Source organism: Fusarium oxysporum, chromosome 4, assembly GCF_000149955.1.
Source record: "Fusarium oxysporum f. sp. lycopersici 4287 chromosome 4, whole genome shotgun sequence".
Taxonomy (NCBI): domain Eukaryota; kingdom Fungi; phylum Ascomycota; class Sordariomycetes; order Hypocreales; family Nectriaceae; genus Fusarium; species Fusarium oxysporum.
In genome coordinates, this window is record NC_030989.1 from 1,779,283 (window position 1) to 1,795,356 (window position 16,074).

Sequence of the window (16,074 nt, forward strand, 5' to 3'; positions counted from 1 at the left end):
AACCAATGTCAAATCACATATAAGATAAGAGACCAGGTGTTTCAATGTTTTTCATTCTTGCCTCTCTTTTAACTTTTAGTATCTCATATCTTTTCATGCTAATGCTACAATCAATGCTATAATACATGGCTTTCGAAATCTAGCCTGAAAATCCATAAGGGGTATGAAGACAAATGCCGTGGTCCGACAACCGATAGAGAGGAGATGAGCTTGCAAGACCACTTTACCCGTCCCAAGATAACACGCAAACCATTGTGCGCCATTCATCCGTCCAGCTTTTTTTTTTTAGTTATACAGCACAACATAAAGTCATATCATTCCGTCTTTTACATCATACCTCCCATACCGCCCATACCACCCATGCCGCCCATGCCACCCATAGGAGGACCACCAGCTCCCTTCTCCTCAGGGGCATCAACGATGGCAACCTCAGTAGTGCCCAGAAGAGAGGCAACACCGCTAGCGTCGATGAGACCAGTGCGGACGACCTTGAAGGGGTCAAGGATACCGGCGTTGATCATGTCAACGTACTCGCCCTTGGAGCTATCGAAACCCTTGTTGAAGTCACCGGCGTGCTCGTCAGTGAGCTTGCCGACAACGACGGAGCTCTCAAGGCCAGCGTTCTCGATGATGGTTCGGGCAGGGCGTGTAATGGCGTTCTTGACGATGCTGACACCGAGCTGCTGGTCGAAGTTGGCAGTAGGAACCTCGTTAAGAGCGTGGGCAGAGGCCTTGATAAGGGCAGTACCACCACCGGGCAGGATACCCTCCTCAACGGCGGCACGGGTGGCGTTCAGGGCATCGACAAATCGGTCCTTCTTCTCGCCGACCTCAACCTCGGAGGAGCCACCAACCTTGATGACGGCAACACCTCCAGAGAGCTTAGCAAGACGCTCCTGGAGCTTCTCCTTCTCGTACTCAGAGGTGGTAGGGTCGGCAATGACACCACGGATCTGCTCGCATCGCTGAGCAATGGCGTCCTTGCTACCGCTGCCGTTCAGGACAATGGTGTCCTCCTTTGTGATAGTGATAGAACCGGTAGAACCGAGCATGTCAGGAGTGGCCTTGTCAAGCTTAATATCAAGCTCATCAGTGAAGACAGTACCGTCGGTGAGGATAGCAAGATCGCCGAGGATGGACTTGCGGTTGTCACCGAAGCCAGGGGCCTTGACAGCAGCAACCTGGAGCTGGCCACGGAGCTTGTTCAGAATGCAAACGGCGAGAGCCTCACCCTCAATGTCCTCAGCAATGATGACAAGAGGCCGTCGCTGCTGGGTAGAGACCTCAAGAGCGGGGATGATGTCCTGAACAGCAGAGATCTTCTTCTCGGAGAGGAGGATGAGAGGGTTCTCAAACTCGACCTTCTGGGACTTGGTATCGGTGATGAAGTAGGGGGAGACGAAGCCACGGTCGAATCGCATACCCTCGGTGACCTCGAGCTCATCAGCAACGGTCTTGCCCTCCTTGCAGGTGATGACACCCTCCTTGCCAACCTTCTCCATGGCGTTGGCAATCATCTGGCCGATGTGGACATCACCGTTGGCGGAGATGGTAGCAACCTGAGCGATCTCAGCGCTGGTGGTAATATCACGCTTGTTCTTCTGGAGGAACTCGACGACGGCCTCGACAGCAGCCTGGATACCGCGGCGGAGGTCCATAGGGTTGCAGCCAGCGGCGACGTTCTTGACGGTCTCGGAGAAGATGGCACGGGCGAGAACGGTAGCGGTGGTGGTACCGTCACCGGCGACCTCGTTGGTCTTGGAAGCAACATCTTGGAGGAGCTTGGCACCAAGGTTCTCGAACTTGTCCTTGAGGCTGACAGCGCGGGCAACGGTCACACCATCTGTAATAAGTTAGTTGAAAGCTTGGAAATGGTCAATGAGGCTTCTACGAACCCTTGGTGATCTTAGGAGAACCAAAGCTGGACTCAATGAGGACGTTTCGGCCCTTAGGACCGAGGGTAGTAGCAACAGCCTTAGCGAGGGTATCGACACCAGCGAGGAGAGCAGCACGGCCCTCAACACCGAACTTGAGCTCCTATACAGTGAATTAGTATACAATTCCAATCTTGTGACGTCGTAGTATCATCATACCTTGTGAGCAAATCGGACCTGCTGGCTGAGGCTGCCAGCTCGGTACTTGGTGGCCGCTGAGGAGAGGACGGAAGCCCGAGCCCGGGTGCTCAATGCGCGCTGCATGATTGTGGAATTAGGAGGGGGTATATGGGGAGAATTACAAGAAAAGGAGAAAAGAGAAACGCTCGTGAGGAATTCGACCTGGGGATGTAGGACGGACGAGTCAGAGTCAGAGGAGGAGAGGGTTAGAGTGAGGGAGACAAAAGGTTCATATGATGGCGACTGAGAAGCTCTCAAAAAAATGGAATCGTCCCCGTCGGTCGGAGTGTCGGTCTCGGCAAAACCCAGCTGCGAGACTAGCCCTGATACGTACTAGCGCCACTGGCCATCGATTTCTACACCTTTCCAGCGACGTCCGTGAGACTCGCTGCTAAATGCCCTGGAAGGCCTGAAGATGGGGCATTTGAAGGCCTGGAACTCCTATTACCGGCGCCATAGCCGAGGACGGCATACAGAACTGGGTTTTGACGGATCACGAGCGGCTTTCGATCTCCAGACCGAGACTCTCAGGGCCTGCTCCACGGTGAACGACTCCACTGCCCGATGTTGCATGACAAATGGCCCGTCTGGGGTTCGCTCGTTTTCCATGGGGCTCAACGGTGTAAGCTGTCTGGACAGCCCAAGTGAAGATACTGAGACTGTGTCTACAAGATTTGTGTCATTAGGTATCCTACTCATAAGATAACTGGCACTGAATTACCCAACCTTTCAAAGTTTGAAACAGTGTCACATATCTAACTCTAATGTCTTCCAATTATTCAATCAGTTTGAGTTGGCGGGGAATATCGGACAGACTATCCCAGGCAGAAACTCCAGGCTAAGGAAGGCAAGAGGGCAACAACTCAGTGCCTTCGGGTTGGGGATATTGAAACTGACTTGGGAAGTGAAGCGTTGAAGTCAAGAACAGCTGTGATATTGACAAGTGTCACATGAGTCATCTATCGCATTGGATATACCATCTAAGTCAAAACAACCGAGCCCTGGTCAAGACTAATCAAAAGTAAAATCAATCGAAGTTCCATTTGAGTACAGTCAACTCAATGAGCAAAGCAAGTGTCAATCAGACCTTGTCACTACATACATCAAATTGATCAAATGCATTCCATCCCAAGACGGTGAGGTCTGCTACTACTCTGTTGCTCGTTCCTCCAACCATTCACGAAGAGATACGCTGGCGCTTGAACTTGCGCACCATACGGTAGAGAGAAGATCGCTCACTTCGTTCGACCCTATCGGAACCAACAGCGACAGCATTCTTTTCCCGAGCCTCTTCAACCGGGGCGGTGATGGTTTTGGCATCTCGCTGTGGGTTGGCGATAGCCATTTGCTGGATTTGAAGAGCTTGCTCAAGGATCTCGCGAGCTTGTTTCTGGGAAGCTTCTTCCACAGCGCATCGGATGGTCTCGGGGAGTTGTTGCGACAGGTTTACGACAAGCTGGTTGGCAGAAGCGAGCGTTTGGGCGGTAGCCTGGTTGTTATAGATCTGAGGCTCGACCAGGTTACTCAAGTGAGTGAGGGAAGCATTCATGACTCTGTTTTGGTGCTCGAGAGTGTCGGCCTGCTTCTTGAAAAAACGGCTCTGATCCCGAAGGCTGGCCTTGTGATTCAGAAACAAACTGTGCTGCTGCAAGAAGAGGTCATTCTGTTGGTCGGTTTGCTGCCGAAAGAGACTGCTCTGCTGCTGGACAAGCCCATCAGTCTGTCGCTGGAACATGTCATTCTGCTGCTGCAGAAGGGCTGTCTGCTCTTGGAAGACTTCACCTTGTTTCTTGAGATTAGAAACGTTCATGCGGAGGGGTCCAGTGGCATCGGAGATGCCCTGCTCGATAGTATGCTCGACCATAGAGCACATGTCATCGTGGGGGTCGATGAAGTCTTGCTGAGTAGGGTTGACGACCTCGCGACGCTGGAGCATAGTGTTCGTAGCGTTGTAATATCGCTGCTCAGCCTCCACTGCTTGAAGGTAGTGGTCAACACGACGAGCGACTTCTTGATCAGTCTCACGCTTGAGAGATACCTGACGGACCTGGATGCCGAGTGCAACCTGTTCGCGGAAGTGGATGTATGACTGAGGAGCAGGAGCAAGTTGATTGCCGCGAAGGCGTCGAAGATAGATGAGCGAGTTGAAGTCTTCGGCAACAGCATTGGAATCGAGAGTAGGCTCGTTGGTAGCAGGGAATTCTCCATTGCGTCTGGCTTCAGCAACCTCGAGGGACATCATCTGGAGCTGACCAAAGTTGTAGACCTGGCCGTTACGCATGGTAAACGCAGAGGTAGAGCCCCAGTTGCTGTAAGGGTATTTGGGAGTCTCGGGTCGGGAGAGGAAAGCTTCGATGGGCGACTCGGGGGGAGTGCTGTCCATGCTTGAGATGCTACGCTTGGTGGAGGTGCCACGCTCAACGGAGCTAATAGTCTCAGTTGTGGTACCGCTCTCACTGGGAACTATCTTGCGATTGGCAACCATCTTCTCAAGATTGGCGACAACAGGGGACATGGGCTCATAATCAGGCATTGCCATCTCAGCATCAAACTCGGAATCGCTGTCCTCAAAAGTGAAAGAGGGCGGAGTACGGGCTGGAGTAGGACCCGACATGATGAAAACTTGTCGAATAGCAGCGAAGCTTAAAAGATGAAGCAGAAGTGTTGTGTGCTTTGGTATAAGCAAAGATTGAGGTGGATATACCTTTAGAGAATGAGCTTGAGGTCGCAGAAGAAGTGCACTCTACTTACAGAAAGAGAATCAACACTCAATCTGTCTTAGAGTCTTCCAAGAAGAATCAGAAAGAAACGAAGCCTGCGATGAAGTTCGCTGTTGCAAAGAAAATGAGTGTTGGAGGAAGAGTGAGAACCAACAGTGAGTGTGGGAGAGGGCAGAGAGGAGATATGATCCCCTCAATGAGAATAGAGGAGAACATGCATGTTCCCATTCATTAATTGACGGTATCTACTACAATAGGAAATTCTGGCAGAATTGCTATTGTTCAATTGATGCTCAAGTGTGACAATAGGAGGTGCGTTCATGGAGTGGGGCTTGAAGCCACTGGCAGTGCCTGGCAAACGGCGGGAAATGCAAAGTCGGGCTTCCATGACTAGGTATCTTTTTAAGGACACAAGTAGCTTAACTGAATGTGGTGTTCGAGCGAATGTTATTGCCGGTGAGTGCCCGATATATGATGCTTATGATTTGATAGCTGAGGCTAGAAGTCAGATGTGGATGGGATGGAGACTCATCCATTCTGGATTCCAAAAAGCATTACAAGCTCAAGCCACTGTTAATAGGCGAGTATATAGCATTGAGAGTGGTCATGTGAGTTTAGAAGCACATATTCATTTCTTTCGTTGTCACTTGCATCTCTTGAGACTATCCTCGATCCATGATCCTGATACCCCAACTCTGCGCATACGCTGTCACATCCTAATCAGATATCTAGCCGTCCATGAGATCGGCAAGACAAAAGCCATGATGATGCTACTGTTCCAAGTGTACCTATCACCATGCACTGGGCCGTTGGATTTGGCCTTAAGAACCATCAGAAGGGGGCGCATCTATCGTCGAAGTTAGTAAATTATCGTGACCGAAACATCAAGGACACATACCAGAGAGCGAGCCAGTAGAATCAGTCGAGTCCTTCTCCTCTTCCTTCTTGACCTTGTTCTTGCTAGCAGGGGTCTTGGGCTTCGCGTCTTCATCGTCGTCAGACTCCTCCTTCTTGGCCTTACGAGGAGTAGCTCGCTTCTTGGCACTTCCGGCGCCCTCGGCCTTGGCCTTGCGCTTGGGAGTTGAAGGGGCAGAATCGGTTCCATTGCCGTTGGCGAGGGCACCAGGACGGCTGATGCCGTGGGCCTTGAGCATGCGCTCGTATCGCTTCTGACTGTTGCGTCGTGAGTTAGTGTTGATGATGGGGAAGAGGGAAGGTAACTTACGCAGCGGCCTTGGAGACGATGCTGAGCTCATCGGCAACAGCCTGGAAGTCAGGCTTGGTTTGTTAGCAGCGCAAAATGAGACAAAAGAGGGATCTGGACTTACTCGACCGTTGCTGGTGTGTCCGATGCAGGACACAAGGAACTTGACCTGATCCGCAGGTTCTTGCTTGGACATGGTGGCGGTTGCTTGGGCTATGAGAGTGAGCGATGAGGCCGAGGCGAAGGCAGGTGAAAGAATTCAAGATGAATTTTAGTTGAAGGGCTCGTAAACCTACAGTGTTCGAGGTTGATACGGTCGTCAAGTGTTGTGGGAGTGAGTGCGATGATCAGGCACAGAGTTAAGATGGTGAGAGGTTAAAATAGATTATTCGGGAGATACAAGACAAGACGAGTTTATGTTTGCTTAGAGCAAACAGAGCAGGTGGAAAAACAAATAGGGACTAGAGGGCAGATGTGGCAGCAGGCAACCCTTATTTTGGGCAAATATCAACATCAGACGAAACAACACCAACCAAACAGCACGGGCAATACTGTTTGTGCATTAACCAGGCAACTAAGCCCTGTGGCACAGACAATTCATACAGTGAATTCAGTTATGAACAACTGAGGCTCATCTGCTGCGGAGTTCCCGCCTGACAGTGTCGCCAGCTGCCAGCTTAATTCCCGGGCACAAACACCATTCAAGATGCAATACCGCATATGGTCATTGCTACGGACTTCATCTGGCATAATGAGTATACTGAGGCTTATCTAATGATCGATGCAGATCTCGTGAAAATAAGCAATGTGGTCAATGGCATGAAGGTCACCAATTCATGGGTAAGCCAACATGGCAACTCACATAGGGCAAACCCGGGCTAGTGATAATATTGCACACATGATATGGATGAAAAAGAACCAGTATTCTAGCTCGCGCTGCCATGCCAATTATGGCCTGCGAAGATTCCATCCCAGTTTTTGATGTTGCAGTGCCACTCCACCTCTCGTCCACTCTCCCGCCCGCCCAAGAAGAGTGGATGAGATTTCACTCTACAGATTCTGATCAAAACTCGAAATCACATTTTAGCCCAATATTGATTAGATGTGTCTCAATGTCTCAATTTCATTTCAGTGGTACCTCCAGATATTGACTAGCCAGATCCTTTCAGTATTACCCCTAGACTTGGTATGAGGCCCTCATGAATCTTCCAAGCGTAGTCGACAATACGGTGTCTTCACTCCCATCAATTCATCCATTAGTTGGCGTCATCATCCTCAACCTCAGCCTTGATCTCCTTCTTCTCCTCAGACTGAGCCTCCTCCTTGACATCCTCGTCATCCTCATCGACCTTCTTGATAGACTTCTTGGAGGGGCTTCGAGTAGTGTTGGTCTTCCTGGACTTCCTGACAGCAGCAGGAGACTTGCGAGGACTGGGACCAGATCCAGCACCATCGGTACGCCAGCCATGACGGACGGACATCTGACGGAAGCGCTCTTTGGCACACTTGGCATCCTTCAGACTGACGGTGTTGGCAACGGCATCCCAGTCGGCATCGGGCTTTTGAGTCATGTTGTCGAAGATGGCCTTGATGAATCGGAGCTCGCCATCAGTGAGGCCGATAGGGGAGCCATCTTGGTCGGCACTCTTCTTGGGAGGCATGATGATTGATCTGTGGTGAGGTTAGATAAGATCATGAAGATATGATATTAGAAAAGAGCCATACTGGTGGGAATTAGTGTTTGAAAGATGCTGTCTGTGAAAAGTATCAAACTTGTCTGGCAATGAAAGTTGCTTGCTGCGTATTGGCAGAGGAGTGTTGTGAAGGAGGAAAGGTTGGGAGGGAGAGGGGTGGGACGGCGGATTTAAAATATGGGTGGCTACAGTGAAAGTCCCAAAGCTTTGGCAAGCTTATTTGTGCAATAGTGAGGACAATGGGGTGAATTTTGGTGAGTTAGGTAGGTGAGGTGACTGAGACAATAGTTTGCAGTGCCAGGGCATATGCAGCGACAACAGGCAGCGAGAAGGGCCGAAGTCCAGAGCTCGCACACTGCGCACAAATGTGAATGGAAGAATCCTGGAGCCCAGTGAATGTACCTATGCATTACAGCTAGCAGCTTCATCTCAAGCACTGCATGATATCTCCATTTGAGCTCGAGACCTCGGGCCTGACACTCCTCAACTGCCGTTCAGGTTGTGAGGATATATCACTACAACTTATTTAAGGCGGATCATCAAAGCTTGCAATGAATGTGAGATGTGCTAGAATTTTGACTTGATTTTGTCGTCGTCATACTTGGCTTTGTGGTATCATGTTGCCGTAGCTAAGTCCTCGGATCGTATATCCACTCTGATCGCCCCAACTCAGACTCTAAGCAACCATAACAGATCGTAATCTCGATCCGAAAAGCCTGAAACATTCTCTCAGTTGTGAAGTTACTGTTGAAAGAAGGGGAAGTTGACGGGATCGATGTCATCATCTCCGAGGTCTTCCTTCTCTGGAGTCTTTTCCATCTCACGGTCCTCGGCCTTGATGCCGGCCTTGACCAGCTCGTCCTCATCTTCATCGTGCAGGAGGACCGTGTCAGCTTCTTTCTTGACCTTTCCTTTGCCCTTGGCGCTACGGGGAGTCTTGGCGACTCGAGAGCCAGCGGTCTTCTTGGGAGTCACAGGACCGCGGCTGGGAGCAGTAGTCTCAGTGGAGATACCGAGCTTACGCTTAACCTGGCCGAATCGAACCTGAGGTTCTGAGTCAGTATACGAATTCAGATGATAGAGTTAATCGTGAGATGATATGCGGCGGCATAGGCAAAGGAGGAGCATGGCAACTCACCTTGGCGACATCGGCATTCTTGAATCCAGCCTCGGAGGCGACAGCGTTCCAGTCAACGTCAGCCTTGTTTCGAGTGTGCTTGACAATGCTGAAGAACAGCATAGCTTCGGCTGCAGTGGGCTCTTTCTTATTGCTGTCGGCCATGGTAGCGTCGTGCTGTGAATAGCATTAGTCTGGATACTATCCACACCTCAGGTAAGTGGCAGGTATTCTTTACCGTTGTTTTGAAAGTGAAAGGGGGTGTATTTGGTTGTTGTGTTTTGTGTTTTGAAAAAATGGATAAACTACAGAGCAAGGCTGGTGTGGAGGAGATGAATCTGTGCGCGGAGGAAAGGGAGTTTATGCCTAGATCTTGGGGAAGACGAAATCAGAAATTTAGAGAAGTTAGGAGCTTTAGTAAGTATGCTACCAGTGTTTGGCTATAATGGATAGGTTGAAAGCTCTAGTGGGTACACCAAATAACTGCAGCGCATTATAATGGCGAGAACTTGCTTCTGAGACTGAAGCCCATGGTTCTCTTCTCGCTGTAGTTGTGCTGTTAGTGAGGCTTGCTTGTATTTGGCACTGCTTCTGAGGAGCTATGCCACTGCCAAGTGTTAGTCAGACTAACCAGCTTCTGCTTAATCAGAACGCCAATATCACTACACTCATAGGTAGCTGGTATGGCCAATACACTGTGAGTATGGGTACAAGCTATATGTATGAATCCATATATGATTCTCTGAATTAGACTGCGAATAAAAAGGCTAGTATACAACTTCCAGAGCAACATATAAGTTCCAGTAAAGCAGACTTCCGGTAACTAGCATTCTTTTCATCTTTAACTTGGTGTTGATCCTAGTAGAGACTTATGACAGTCGTCTTTGTTGGATCAAAGTTGGAACTTGTGTAAAGCAAAACCCTGACAGAAGGAAATAGGAAAAGCAACCATATCGACGAAACCATTGTCATTAATTCATAAAGCAAACGCAGTCTAGCAAATCACCATTTTGTACACAAGCAACCCTCTATTCGTGGGGTTTCCATGTTTTCCGTGTGGGTATCAAAAGGAAGTGTCGTTGAAATGGTCAGGCCATTCAGAGCTGCAGTCTGGCATGGGAGGAGCGCCATTGAGATCAAGGGCAGCTGGGCTCTGTGCATCGCCGAGAGCAGAGTTGTAAGATGTCTCATTACAGGCGACGTCAAACGTATGAAAATGGGACTGCCCCATGGTCATGAAGTCATGGATCGCTGGTTGGGCCATGAAGTCAGGGGGGCAATCCATCGAAGGACCAAATCCATTTCGCTGTCTGGTGTCTTCGAGTGAAGCGGGATTGATGGAGAGCCCTTGTGGCATATCATCACTGCAAGGGGTGAGGAATCGAGAACTGCAACCAAAGTCGTCCAAGTTGTCGTTGAGGAAAGGAGAGGAAGTAGAGGCGGGAGAGAACTGTGCCATGTATGCATGTTGGTTCTGTTCTTGCTTGATGATAGGGCTCTGGCGAACCTGAGCATACGATGAGACGCTCGAACCTGACTCAGAATTGCCGATGCTGTCCTTCTTGGGTTGTTGCGTCTTCCTTGCTTTCGTCACCCGAGACTTGTCTGCAGGGCCGGCAGGACGAGTTCTCTTCTGCGGTTGGGTGCCTAAGACTGTGGTTTTGAAACGAGCAAAGCGCATCCTTGCAGCATGTCCATTTGTGATGGGTTCGATGAGAACAGGGTCTGAGGCGACTTGATTCCAGTCGATCTGGGGTTGCGTTAGGAGGATAATCAGAACAAAATTCATGACCGGATCAACTCACGTCCTTAAGGTTCTTCTGGTTTAGAATGGCTAGAAGAAACCGGGCCATGGCGTTCTCACTGTTGGGAGCCATCGTGAATAGACTCGATTGGTGTTAAGGGGAGAGGAGGAGAGAAGGTGGCGTGTGGCTGCGGGGATAAGCCTGTCGAAGGAGGCAGAATGAGGAGAAGTGGAAGGATATATAAATTAGAACATTAAGTGGAAACTTTAGGCAGCTTTGGCTGATGGATGCCTTAGGTGAGCGTGAATTAGCTTTTCGAGATGGGAATATTGACCGAAAACAAGGTTGTGTGTTTTCAGATCAAGACTTGATTCGACGGAGTCACTGTTATCGTGAAACCCAATGCCGTGAATTCGATAAGAGGAATCGGCGAGGCTGAGGCACACTCAGATACAGATCTAGTGGACGAAAAGAGTTGTTGATGAGTGGGTAATAAACGATGTGGCAGAAGTTGAGGGTTTTCTGGCCAACGAGATGCACGAGGCGGAAATAGAACAGGCCAAGATAGTGGTCTCGGCGGGAAACCCGTCGTTGAAGAGGAGGGTCAGCTGAGCGAAAAGTCTTCTATGAGTGCATATGTAGCGTCTGGATTGCCTTTCAAGTAGTTTGTTTAAGTAGTTTGGAGTGCTGATGAAGAATGTGAATGGCACGATGCAAAGGTGATGTGGCACGGGGCAGGTTGAGGCAGAAAGCGGCAAGCGGAAGAGGGAAGAGATGGAAAGAAAGGCACCAAGAAGGAGAACAGGAAGGGATCCGTATTATATGTAGGTAGTGCCTACTTATGAGTCGTCTGGGCTGTCTGCTAAGATCCAACCTAAATGTGATGCCACACACACCAACTTACATCCATATACATACACCTACACACCTCCTGTCCCGTCTCTGTGGGGGACTAAAACCAGGCAGATACAGGGGGGGGCCAAGCATCCCCGTACAGGCACAGCATGGATCGTGTAATGTGCCGTAATGCGCTGCGCAAGGCATTGAGAGAAAATGTCTGAGAATGCTACGATCCATGATGCAGAGATGCTCCATAGTTGCCTGTTCCTCCTGTCGGATCCAGACGATCCCTCCCGTTGATGGAAATTGGGGCGCGACGAGGGGCTGCGGTCTGCGCGAACACCGCGTAAAGTGGTTGCTGACCCCCCGCTAAACCCACTAAATTTGAGTCTAAGACCGCCGGGCCCCAGCGCACCATGGCCCCTGTCTCCAGGGCAGGGTGTGCTGCAATCACTACAGTTCAGCGGTGCCGCAGGTCCCATGAAAGAATTGCCTCCAGATGAGATCTCAAAAGGAGAAACAATATGTGATTGATCAATTGAGACAATGATATGCTCACTCTTAACTTGAGTTCATTTGAGACTGGAATGTTTAAATTTAAGTGGTTTTGCTCAGAACCGGTCTAGCTGATCTTCCCCTCTTTCTTCACTCTTTTAAGTCTCGTAAGCTGAAGGTAGCCAACGGCAATTGACAAAAGACAAGTTTTCTAAATAGACACATAAAGGCAAGCTAAAGCATACCCGAGCAGGGATTACAAGCCTAGGAATGGGTGAAACCACAAAGTGTGACTCATTGCGCGGGTCACCGACGAATGGTTAATAGCACATTGGGCATACAACATGCAACAACGCAGGGGAAAAACCGCAGCGGACCGGGTTGGGCGACTTGGCGATCCATAGCGATAGATATCCTGTTCAAATGGCCTCGTGGCAGTTATACAGGCAAATATTCAATTGGTCAGGGGGATGAATTGAGCTTGAGCTCAAGCTTATGGTGGTGTGCAGCAAGTTCAAACTGGATGCATGTTTAAGCAGACTATCTTACTTGTGATGAGACAAGAGACATCAGAAAGAGCAAGGATCGGGGTCTCGAGGCTCAAGAATGAAAGAAATTGCAGCATGCAGCCGATCCGCCGAGGTTTGCTTTGCCTGTTTGCCTCTTGACGCTCAGCTGGAGGGGTGTAGCCTAGAAAAAAGTTGATGGTCGCAATCCGTCACGACGACGATGAAAAGTAGCAATTCAACAACCGCGAGAGCTTTTGAAGTCGGAAAAATTCTCGAGTATATAAAATGTAGTTGAAACATTCGTATTTAACGATAATTAAAGCTTTCATGGTCGTGTATAGCCCTCGAATCAATGTCTGGTCGTTATGGAGGGCATGAGATGAAGTGGGTGGGAGACGCGACGGGCGCGCAGCTGGTGGGACCTTGCTCAGACTCATCAGGACAGGAAATAGGAACGAAAGCACGTGAGAAACCTCGTACACTGTCTCCACTTCAAGTCATCTTTTCTTGTCCCCCTGAAATCCCCTTGCTTCACTTTGTGGCGCAGACTGGCGGGTCTGCCACTCCGTTACCAGATGATCTAACGTTGAGCTCGACTAATCCTCTTTCGGTAGCCGTTTGTTTATGTTGGCATCATTTGGGTTGTCAATGTGATTTGCTGGTCTTTCTTAGGAGGTTGACTTGTTGAATCATTGGGACCTTTGCCCCAGGGAGCAAGAAAACCTCTGACGTTAAACTAGGGTGCTAAAAACACTTAATCTAATAAGGTCTACTAAGTCTATACTAGATTATACTAAACTTACCTAGGTCTTTTTGACATTTAGGATACGTAGAGATCCTAAGTTTTCTTGTTTCCCTTTGCTTTGCTATCACCAACCACAAAACAACCTACGATATACATGTTTTGCTTGTCGTTGTCAGTCTCACATTCTGATTCAATTTACCATTTTGAGTTGGTATAAAACTGAGGTACATTGCAACGACAAACAAGTCACGATGCTGTCTGCCAAGAGAAAGGACTGTTGTCAGACACCTTTTGAACTCGGCATTGTATAAATCTAACCGAGCAGAAGAAAAAGCAAACATACATAGATAGTACTTCTGGGAAAAGCAAAGCTCTCGAGATTCATCATCCAATGAATCTCGACGGATAGGCTCTCGAATCGGAGATAACATTCATCCGAATCCGAAATGCCTTTGTTCCCTTCCCCATGCCAAGAAGAAGCTTGGACCATCACATCCCCCCAACCTCGCGCCTCAGCGGGCTCCCCTTCCCTTAGCAATTTCTACCTACACTATCAATTTTCCCATTGATCCAGCCGTTGCCTTAACAGCGTCTAACCATCTACAGTCGCGTTGCCGCCTTGTAACCCATCACTCTTTGTCACGTCGACAATTACTCTATTTCCGTTGAATTCAGAATGAATAGTAAAAATTGGAATGATAGAGCTGACAAAGACTTGTTCTTTACTATTCTCTCTGTCAAGAACATTGGCGTCATAAGCGGCTCAGAATGGACCACCATTGGTAACCATATGAGAAGTCTGGGCTATGGCTTCACCAATGAAGGCTGCCGGTGAGTACTTATATCTTTATGCTGTCATACTGGCCTATACTCAATGACTTTGCGATTCTTCATAACGTTATCATCATTTGCTTATCACGATGTATAATTCGTGCTGGTGGTCGTTACGCGTCAAGTTGGCTTATACCTGAGTCGTCCATTTACGCCCACTTATTATCACACAGCACATATTTGACTCACCTCATATATACAAATAACCCTACTAAACCCTGTCCAACTTCTTAAATAACACAGCACTAACATGTATGTAGACAACATTTTCAGGGGCTTCGCAGAGCTCAGAATAAGGCAGAGACAGCTGGACCCAATGGCGATATTGTACGCAGGAATGATCCGACAATGAACCCGATCACCCGTCGTCCCGGCCCTGGAAGAGGTCGGCCCAGGAAACAGCCTCCTGTTCCTGTTCCTGGAGCTGGAGAAATCCCCTCCGATCAGCCCATGCCAGTTGGTATCGTTCCCGGGCCCAACTCCGTACCTCCTTACCCCCATCCTCATCCCCAGGCAGTCCAATCTTATGGTGTTCCTGCTGGCAATCATCAAACTGGCGCTCATCTGCCAGCTCAAGGTGCTGCACAGCCTGGCAACATCTCTCCTGCGACTCCTACTCAACAAGTTCCTCCTCCCAGCAATACACCTCATGTTCAGGGTCCGATAACTTACCCAAGTCCCCCTCGTGCCCCTGACACTCCTCAGGCGCCTGCTCATCTTCATCCTCTTCAGCATGCACAATCCGTTCAACCTGGTCAACAGCCTCAACCCGGGCAGCAACCTCCGCCTGGCCAACAGCTCCAGTCAGGTTTTCAACCTCAACCAGATCAACAGGACGGACCTGAACAGGCTTCACAGCCAACTGCACAGCCTCAGCCAGAGCAGGAAAGCTCAACTGAATACCAATCTCAGGATGTTTCCCAGGGAGCCCCTCGGGAGGCCCGTGAAGCGACTGATGCAAGTGCTGCATCTCAACATGCGCCGGTTGAGCAGAACGACGACTCTCAAGCTGCTTTAACCTCGGAGCAGCTGCAACATGCCAACGAGGATATCGATGCTGATGGCGACGCCGATGGTGACGCTGACGGCGAAGCGGATATCGATAATGATGAGCCGGCCGCTAAACGGCCACGGTTAAGTTCGCCTGAACCCCCTAAGGATACCGATATGGATGATGAAGCTGTCTTGGCCTTGGCGGCCCATAATGGGTCGACAGATTTTGCTTCCGAGTAAGTATTTGTCAATATTTCCATCAATGATCTGCCAACTAATTCCTTTCAGTTTTGCTACTTATGGTGAGGCATAGCCACCGACTTTGCTTGTAGAATAACATTGATACCACGGGCATTGGCGTTAGAGACTAGGAGTTTCTTAAATGGCCTTTGCATTTGCAAGGGATGGGATAGAAATGAGCAAGCGAGGACTGGATTTTTGTAGGACATACCAGAACATTCTGGGTGTGTGTATAATATGAAAGAAAAAGAGCTGAGACTTGGTTAGCAGAAGCAAGAGCTGGAGTCTCTTAGTTGGGAGCGTACATCATTGCTCTCGGTCATGTCGAAAGTTCAGTCGTAGATAGGACAGTAACAATGCCAAACTTGTAGAGTGTTTCTATTGTCACTGAAATCCGCAGTGCGAGGCAGTGCCCGAGACGCAGGTTTCGAGTCACTGCGGTGGTGCTCGTGCTGGAACAATGACGACCGCTACTTTCAGAGTATCTCTGTGCTGTAAGCTCCATTGTTCTCTTTGGGAGTATAAATTCATCTCGCGATCGGCTTTACCCAGCTTTCTTCTCTTTCCATCACCATCACCCTTGACATCTGGACTCCCATCCGCATCTTCAACCTCAATTCTACCAAATCAATCAACGGCAAACGATCTTCATCATGCCTGGAAAAGCGAGCGATTGGGACAACGCCGACTTCCTCCTTGATCTCGTCGTTGGCCTCTACACTGGCGCTCAGGTCAACGGGGGCTTGACTCCTCCCGTCAAGCAGTCTATTGAAGAGTATATCAAGGGGCGCGGATATACCACCTCTTTTGACGCTGTGCGGTAGTGG

At 49.4% G+C, this 16,074-nt stretch overlaps 8 protein-coding genes across 10 annotated transcripts; 2 read left to right on the top strand and 6 right to left on the bottom strand.

Moving 5' to 3' along the window:
• Positions 1-12: 12 nt before the first annotated feature.
• Positions 13-2,448, bottom strand: FOXG_07996 (heat shock protein 60, mitochondrial). Of its 2 annotated transcripts, XM_018386711.1 has the most exons (3): positions 2,094-2,448; positions 1,896-2,037; positions 13-1,843 (listed from the first exon to the last, which is right to left on the bottom strand). In XM_018386711.1, the coding sequence occupies exons 1-3, from the start codon at positions 2,196-2,198 to the stop codon at positions 327-329; spliced, it is 1,764 nt and encodes a 587-aa protein (XP_018243894.1). In that variant the 5' UTR covers positions 2,199-2,448; the 3' UTR covers positions 13-326. The 2 variants fall into 2 exon arrangements, with proteins under 2 accessions (XP_018243894.1, XP_018243895.1); XM_018386712.1 differs by having other exon boundaries at positions 13-2,037.
• Positions 2,449-2,714: 266 nt separating this feature from the next.
• Positions 2,715-4,971, bottom strand: FOXG_07997 (uncharacterized protein). Its single transcript, XM_018386713.1, has one exon. The coding sequence runs from the start codon at positions 4,726-4,728 to the stop codon at positions 3,292-3,294; it is 1,437 nt and encodes a 478-aa protein (XP_018243896.1). The 5' UTR covers positions 4,729-4,971; the 3' UTR covers positions 2,715-3,291.
• A 684-nt stretch (positions 4,972-5,655) lies between these two features.
• On the bottom strand, positions 5,656-6,234 carry FOXG_07998 (uncharacterized protein; the record flags this gene model as incomplete). The annotated part of the gene is made up of 4 exons (XM_018386714.1): positions 5,656-5,681; positions 5,733-6,007; positions 6,060-6,112; positions 6,163-6,234. The coding sequence occupies 4 exons, from the start codon at positions 6,232-6,234 to the stop codon at positions 5,656-5,658; spliced, it is 426 nt and encodes a 141-aa protein (XP_018243897.1).
• A 907-nt stretch (positions 6,235-7,141) lies between these two features.
• FOXG_07999 (uncharacterized protein) lies at positions 7,142-7,955 on the bottom strand. Its single transcript, XM_018386715.1, has 2 exons — positions 7,764-7,955; positions 7,142-7,709 (listed from the first exon to the last, which is right to left on the bottom strand). The coding sequence occupies exon 2, from the start codon at positions 7,697-7,699 to the stop codon at positions 7,295-7,297; it is 405 nt and encodes a 134-aa protein (XP_018243898.1). The 5' UTR covers positions 7,700-7,709; positions 7,764-7,955; the 3' UTR covers positions 7,142-7,294.
• A 310-nt stretch (positions 7,956-8,265) lies between these two features.
• FOXG_08000 (uncharacterized protein) lies at positions 8,266-9,251 on the bottom strand. Its single transcript, XM_018386716.1, has 3 exons — positions 9,088-9,251; positions 8,871-9,026; positions 8,266-8,776 (listed from the first exon to the last, which is right to left on the bottom strand). The coding sequence occupies exons 2-3, from the start codon at positions 9,012-9,014 to the stop codon at positions 8,474-8,476; spliced, it is 447 nt and encodes a 148-aa protein (XP_018243899.1). The 5' UTR covers positions 9,015-9,026; positions 9,088-9,251; the 3' UTR covers positions 8,266-8,473.
• A 232-nt stretch (positions 9,252-9,483) lies between these two features.
• FOXG_08001 (uncharacterized protein) lies at positions 9,484-11,520 on the bottom strand. The gene is made up of 2 exons (XM_018386717.1): positions 10,655-11,520; positions 9,484-10,599 (listed from the first exon to the last, which is right to left on the bottom strand). Exons 1-2 carry the CDS (start codon positions 10,724-10,726, stop codon positions 9,913-9,915), a joined length of 759 nt encoding a protein of 252 aa, XP_018243900.1. The 5' UTR covers positions 10,727-11,520; the 3' UTR covers positions 9,484-9,912.
• Positions 11,521-13,598: 2,078 nt separating this feature from the next.
• On the top strand, positions 13,599-15,634 carry FOXG_08002 (uncharacterized protein). 2 transcript variants are annotated; one of them, XM_018386718.1, is made up of 3 exons: positions 13,599-14,014; positions 14,275-15,243; positions 15,296-15,634. In XM_018386718.1, exons 1-3 carry the CDS (start codon positions 13,860-13,862, stop codon positions 15,318-15,320), a joined length of 1,149 nt encoding a protein of 382 aa, XP_018243901.1. In that variant the 5' UTR covers positions 13,599-13,859; the 3' UTR covers positions 15,321-15,634. The 2 variants fall into 2 exon arrangements, with proteins under 2 accessions (XP_018243901.1, XP_018243902.1); XM_018386719.1 differs by lacking the exon at positions 13,599-14,014 and having other exon boundaries at positions 14,112-15,243.
• Positions 15,635-15,900: 266 nt separating this feature from the next.
• Positions 15,901-16,071, top strand: FOXG_19555 (uncharacterized protein; the record flags this gene model as incomplete). Its single annotated transcript, XM_018399792.1, has 1 exon — positions 15,901-16,071. One exon carries the CDS (start codon positions 15,901-15,903, stop codon positions 16,069-16,071), a length of 171 nt encoding a protein of 56 aa, XP_018243903.1.
• Positions 16,072-16,074: the final 3 nt, after the last annotated feature.

Bases quoted from the DNA above. Each gene is read 5' to 3' on its own strand.
- FOXG_07996 (XM_018386711.1), bottom strand. From the start codon at position 2,198: ATGCAGCGCGCATTGAGCACCCGGGCTCGGGCTTCCGTCCTCTCCTCA. The intron at 2,038-2,093 runs GTATGATGATAC...TTCACTGTATAG, and splicing joins AGGTCCGATTTGCTCACAAG to GAGCTCAAGTTCGGTGTTGA. The intron at 1,844-1,895 runs GTTCGTAGAAGC...AACTTATTACAG, and splicing joins TTCTCCTAAGATCACCAAGG to ATGGTGTGACCGTTGCCCGC.
- FOXG_07997 (XM_018386713.1), bottom strand. From the start codon at position 4,728: ATGTCGGGTCCTACTCCAGCCCGTACTCCGCCCTCTTTCACTTTTGAG.
- FOXG_07999 (XM_018386715.1), bottom strand. From the start codon at position 7,699: ATGCCTCCCAAGAAGAGTGCCGACCAAGATGGCTCCCCTATCGGCCTC.
- FOXG_08000 (XM_018386716.1), bottom strand. From the start codon at position 9,014: ATGGCCGACAGCAATAAGAAAGAGCCCACTGCAGCCGAAGCTATGCTG. The intron at 8,777-8,870 runs GTGAGTTGCCAT...TCAGAACCTCAG, and splicing joins AGAATGCCGATGTCGCCAAG to GTTCGATTCGGCCAGGTTAA.
- FOXG_08001 (XM_018386717.1), bottom strand. From the start codon at position 10,726: ATGGCTCCCAACAGTGAGAACGCCATGGCCCGGTTTCTTCTAGCCATT. The intron at 10,600-10,654 runs GTGAGTTGATCC...ACGCAACCCCAG, and splicing joins ACCAGAAGAACCTTAAGGAC to ATCGACTGGAATCAAGTCGC.
- FOXG_08002 (XM_018386718.1), top strand. From the start codon at position 13,860: ATGAATAGTAAAAATTGGAATGATAGAGCTGACAAAGACTTGTTCTTT. The intron at 14,015-14,274 runs GTGAGTACTTAT...ACATGTATGTAG, and splicing joins TTCACCAATGAAGGCTGCCG to ACAACATTTTCAGGGGCTTC. The intron at 15,244-15,295 runs GTAAGTATTTGT...AATTCCTTTCAG, and splicing joins TCGACAGATTTTGCTTCCGA to TTTTGCTACTTATGGTGAGG.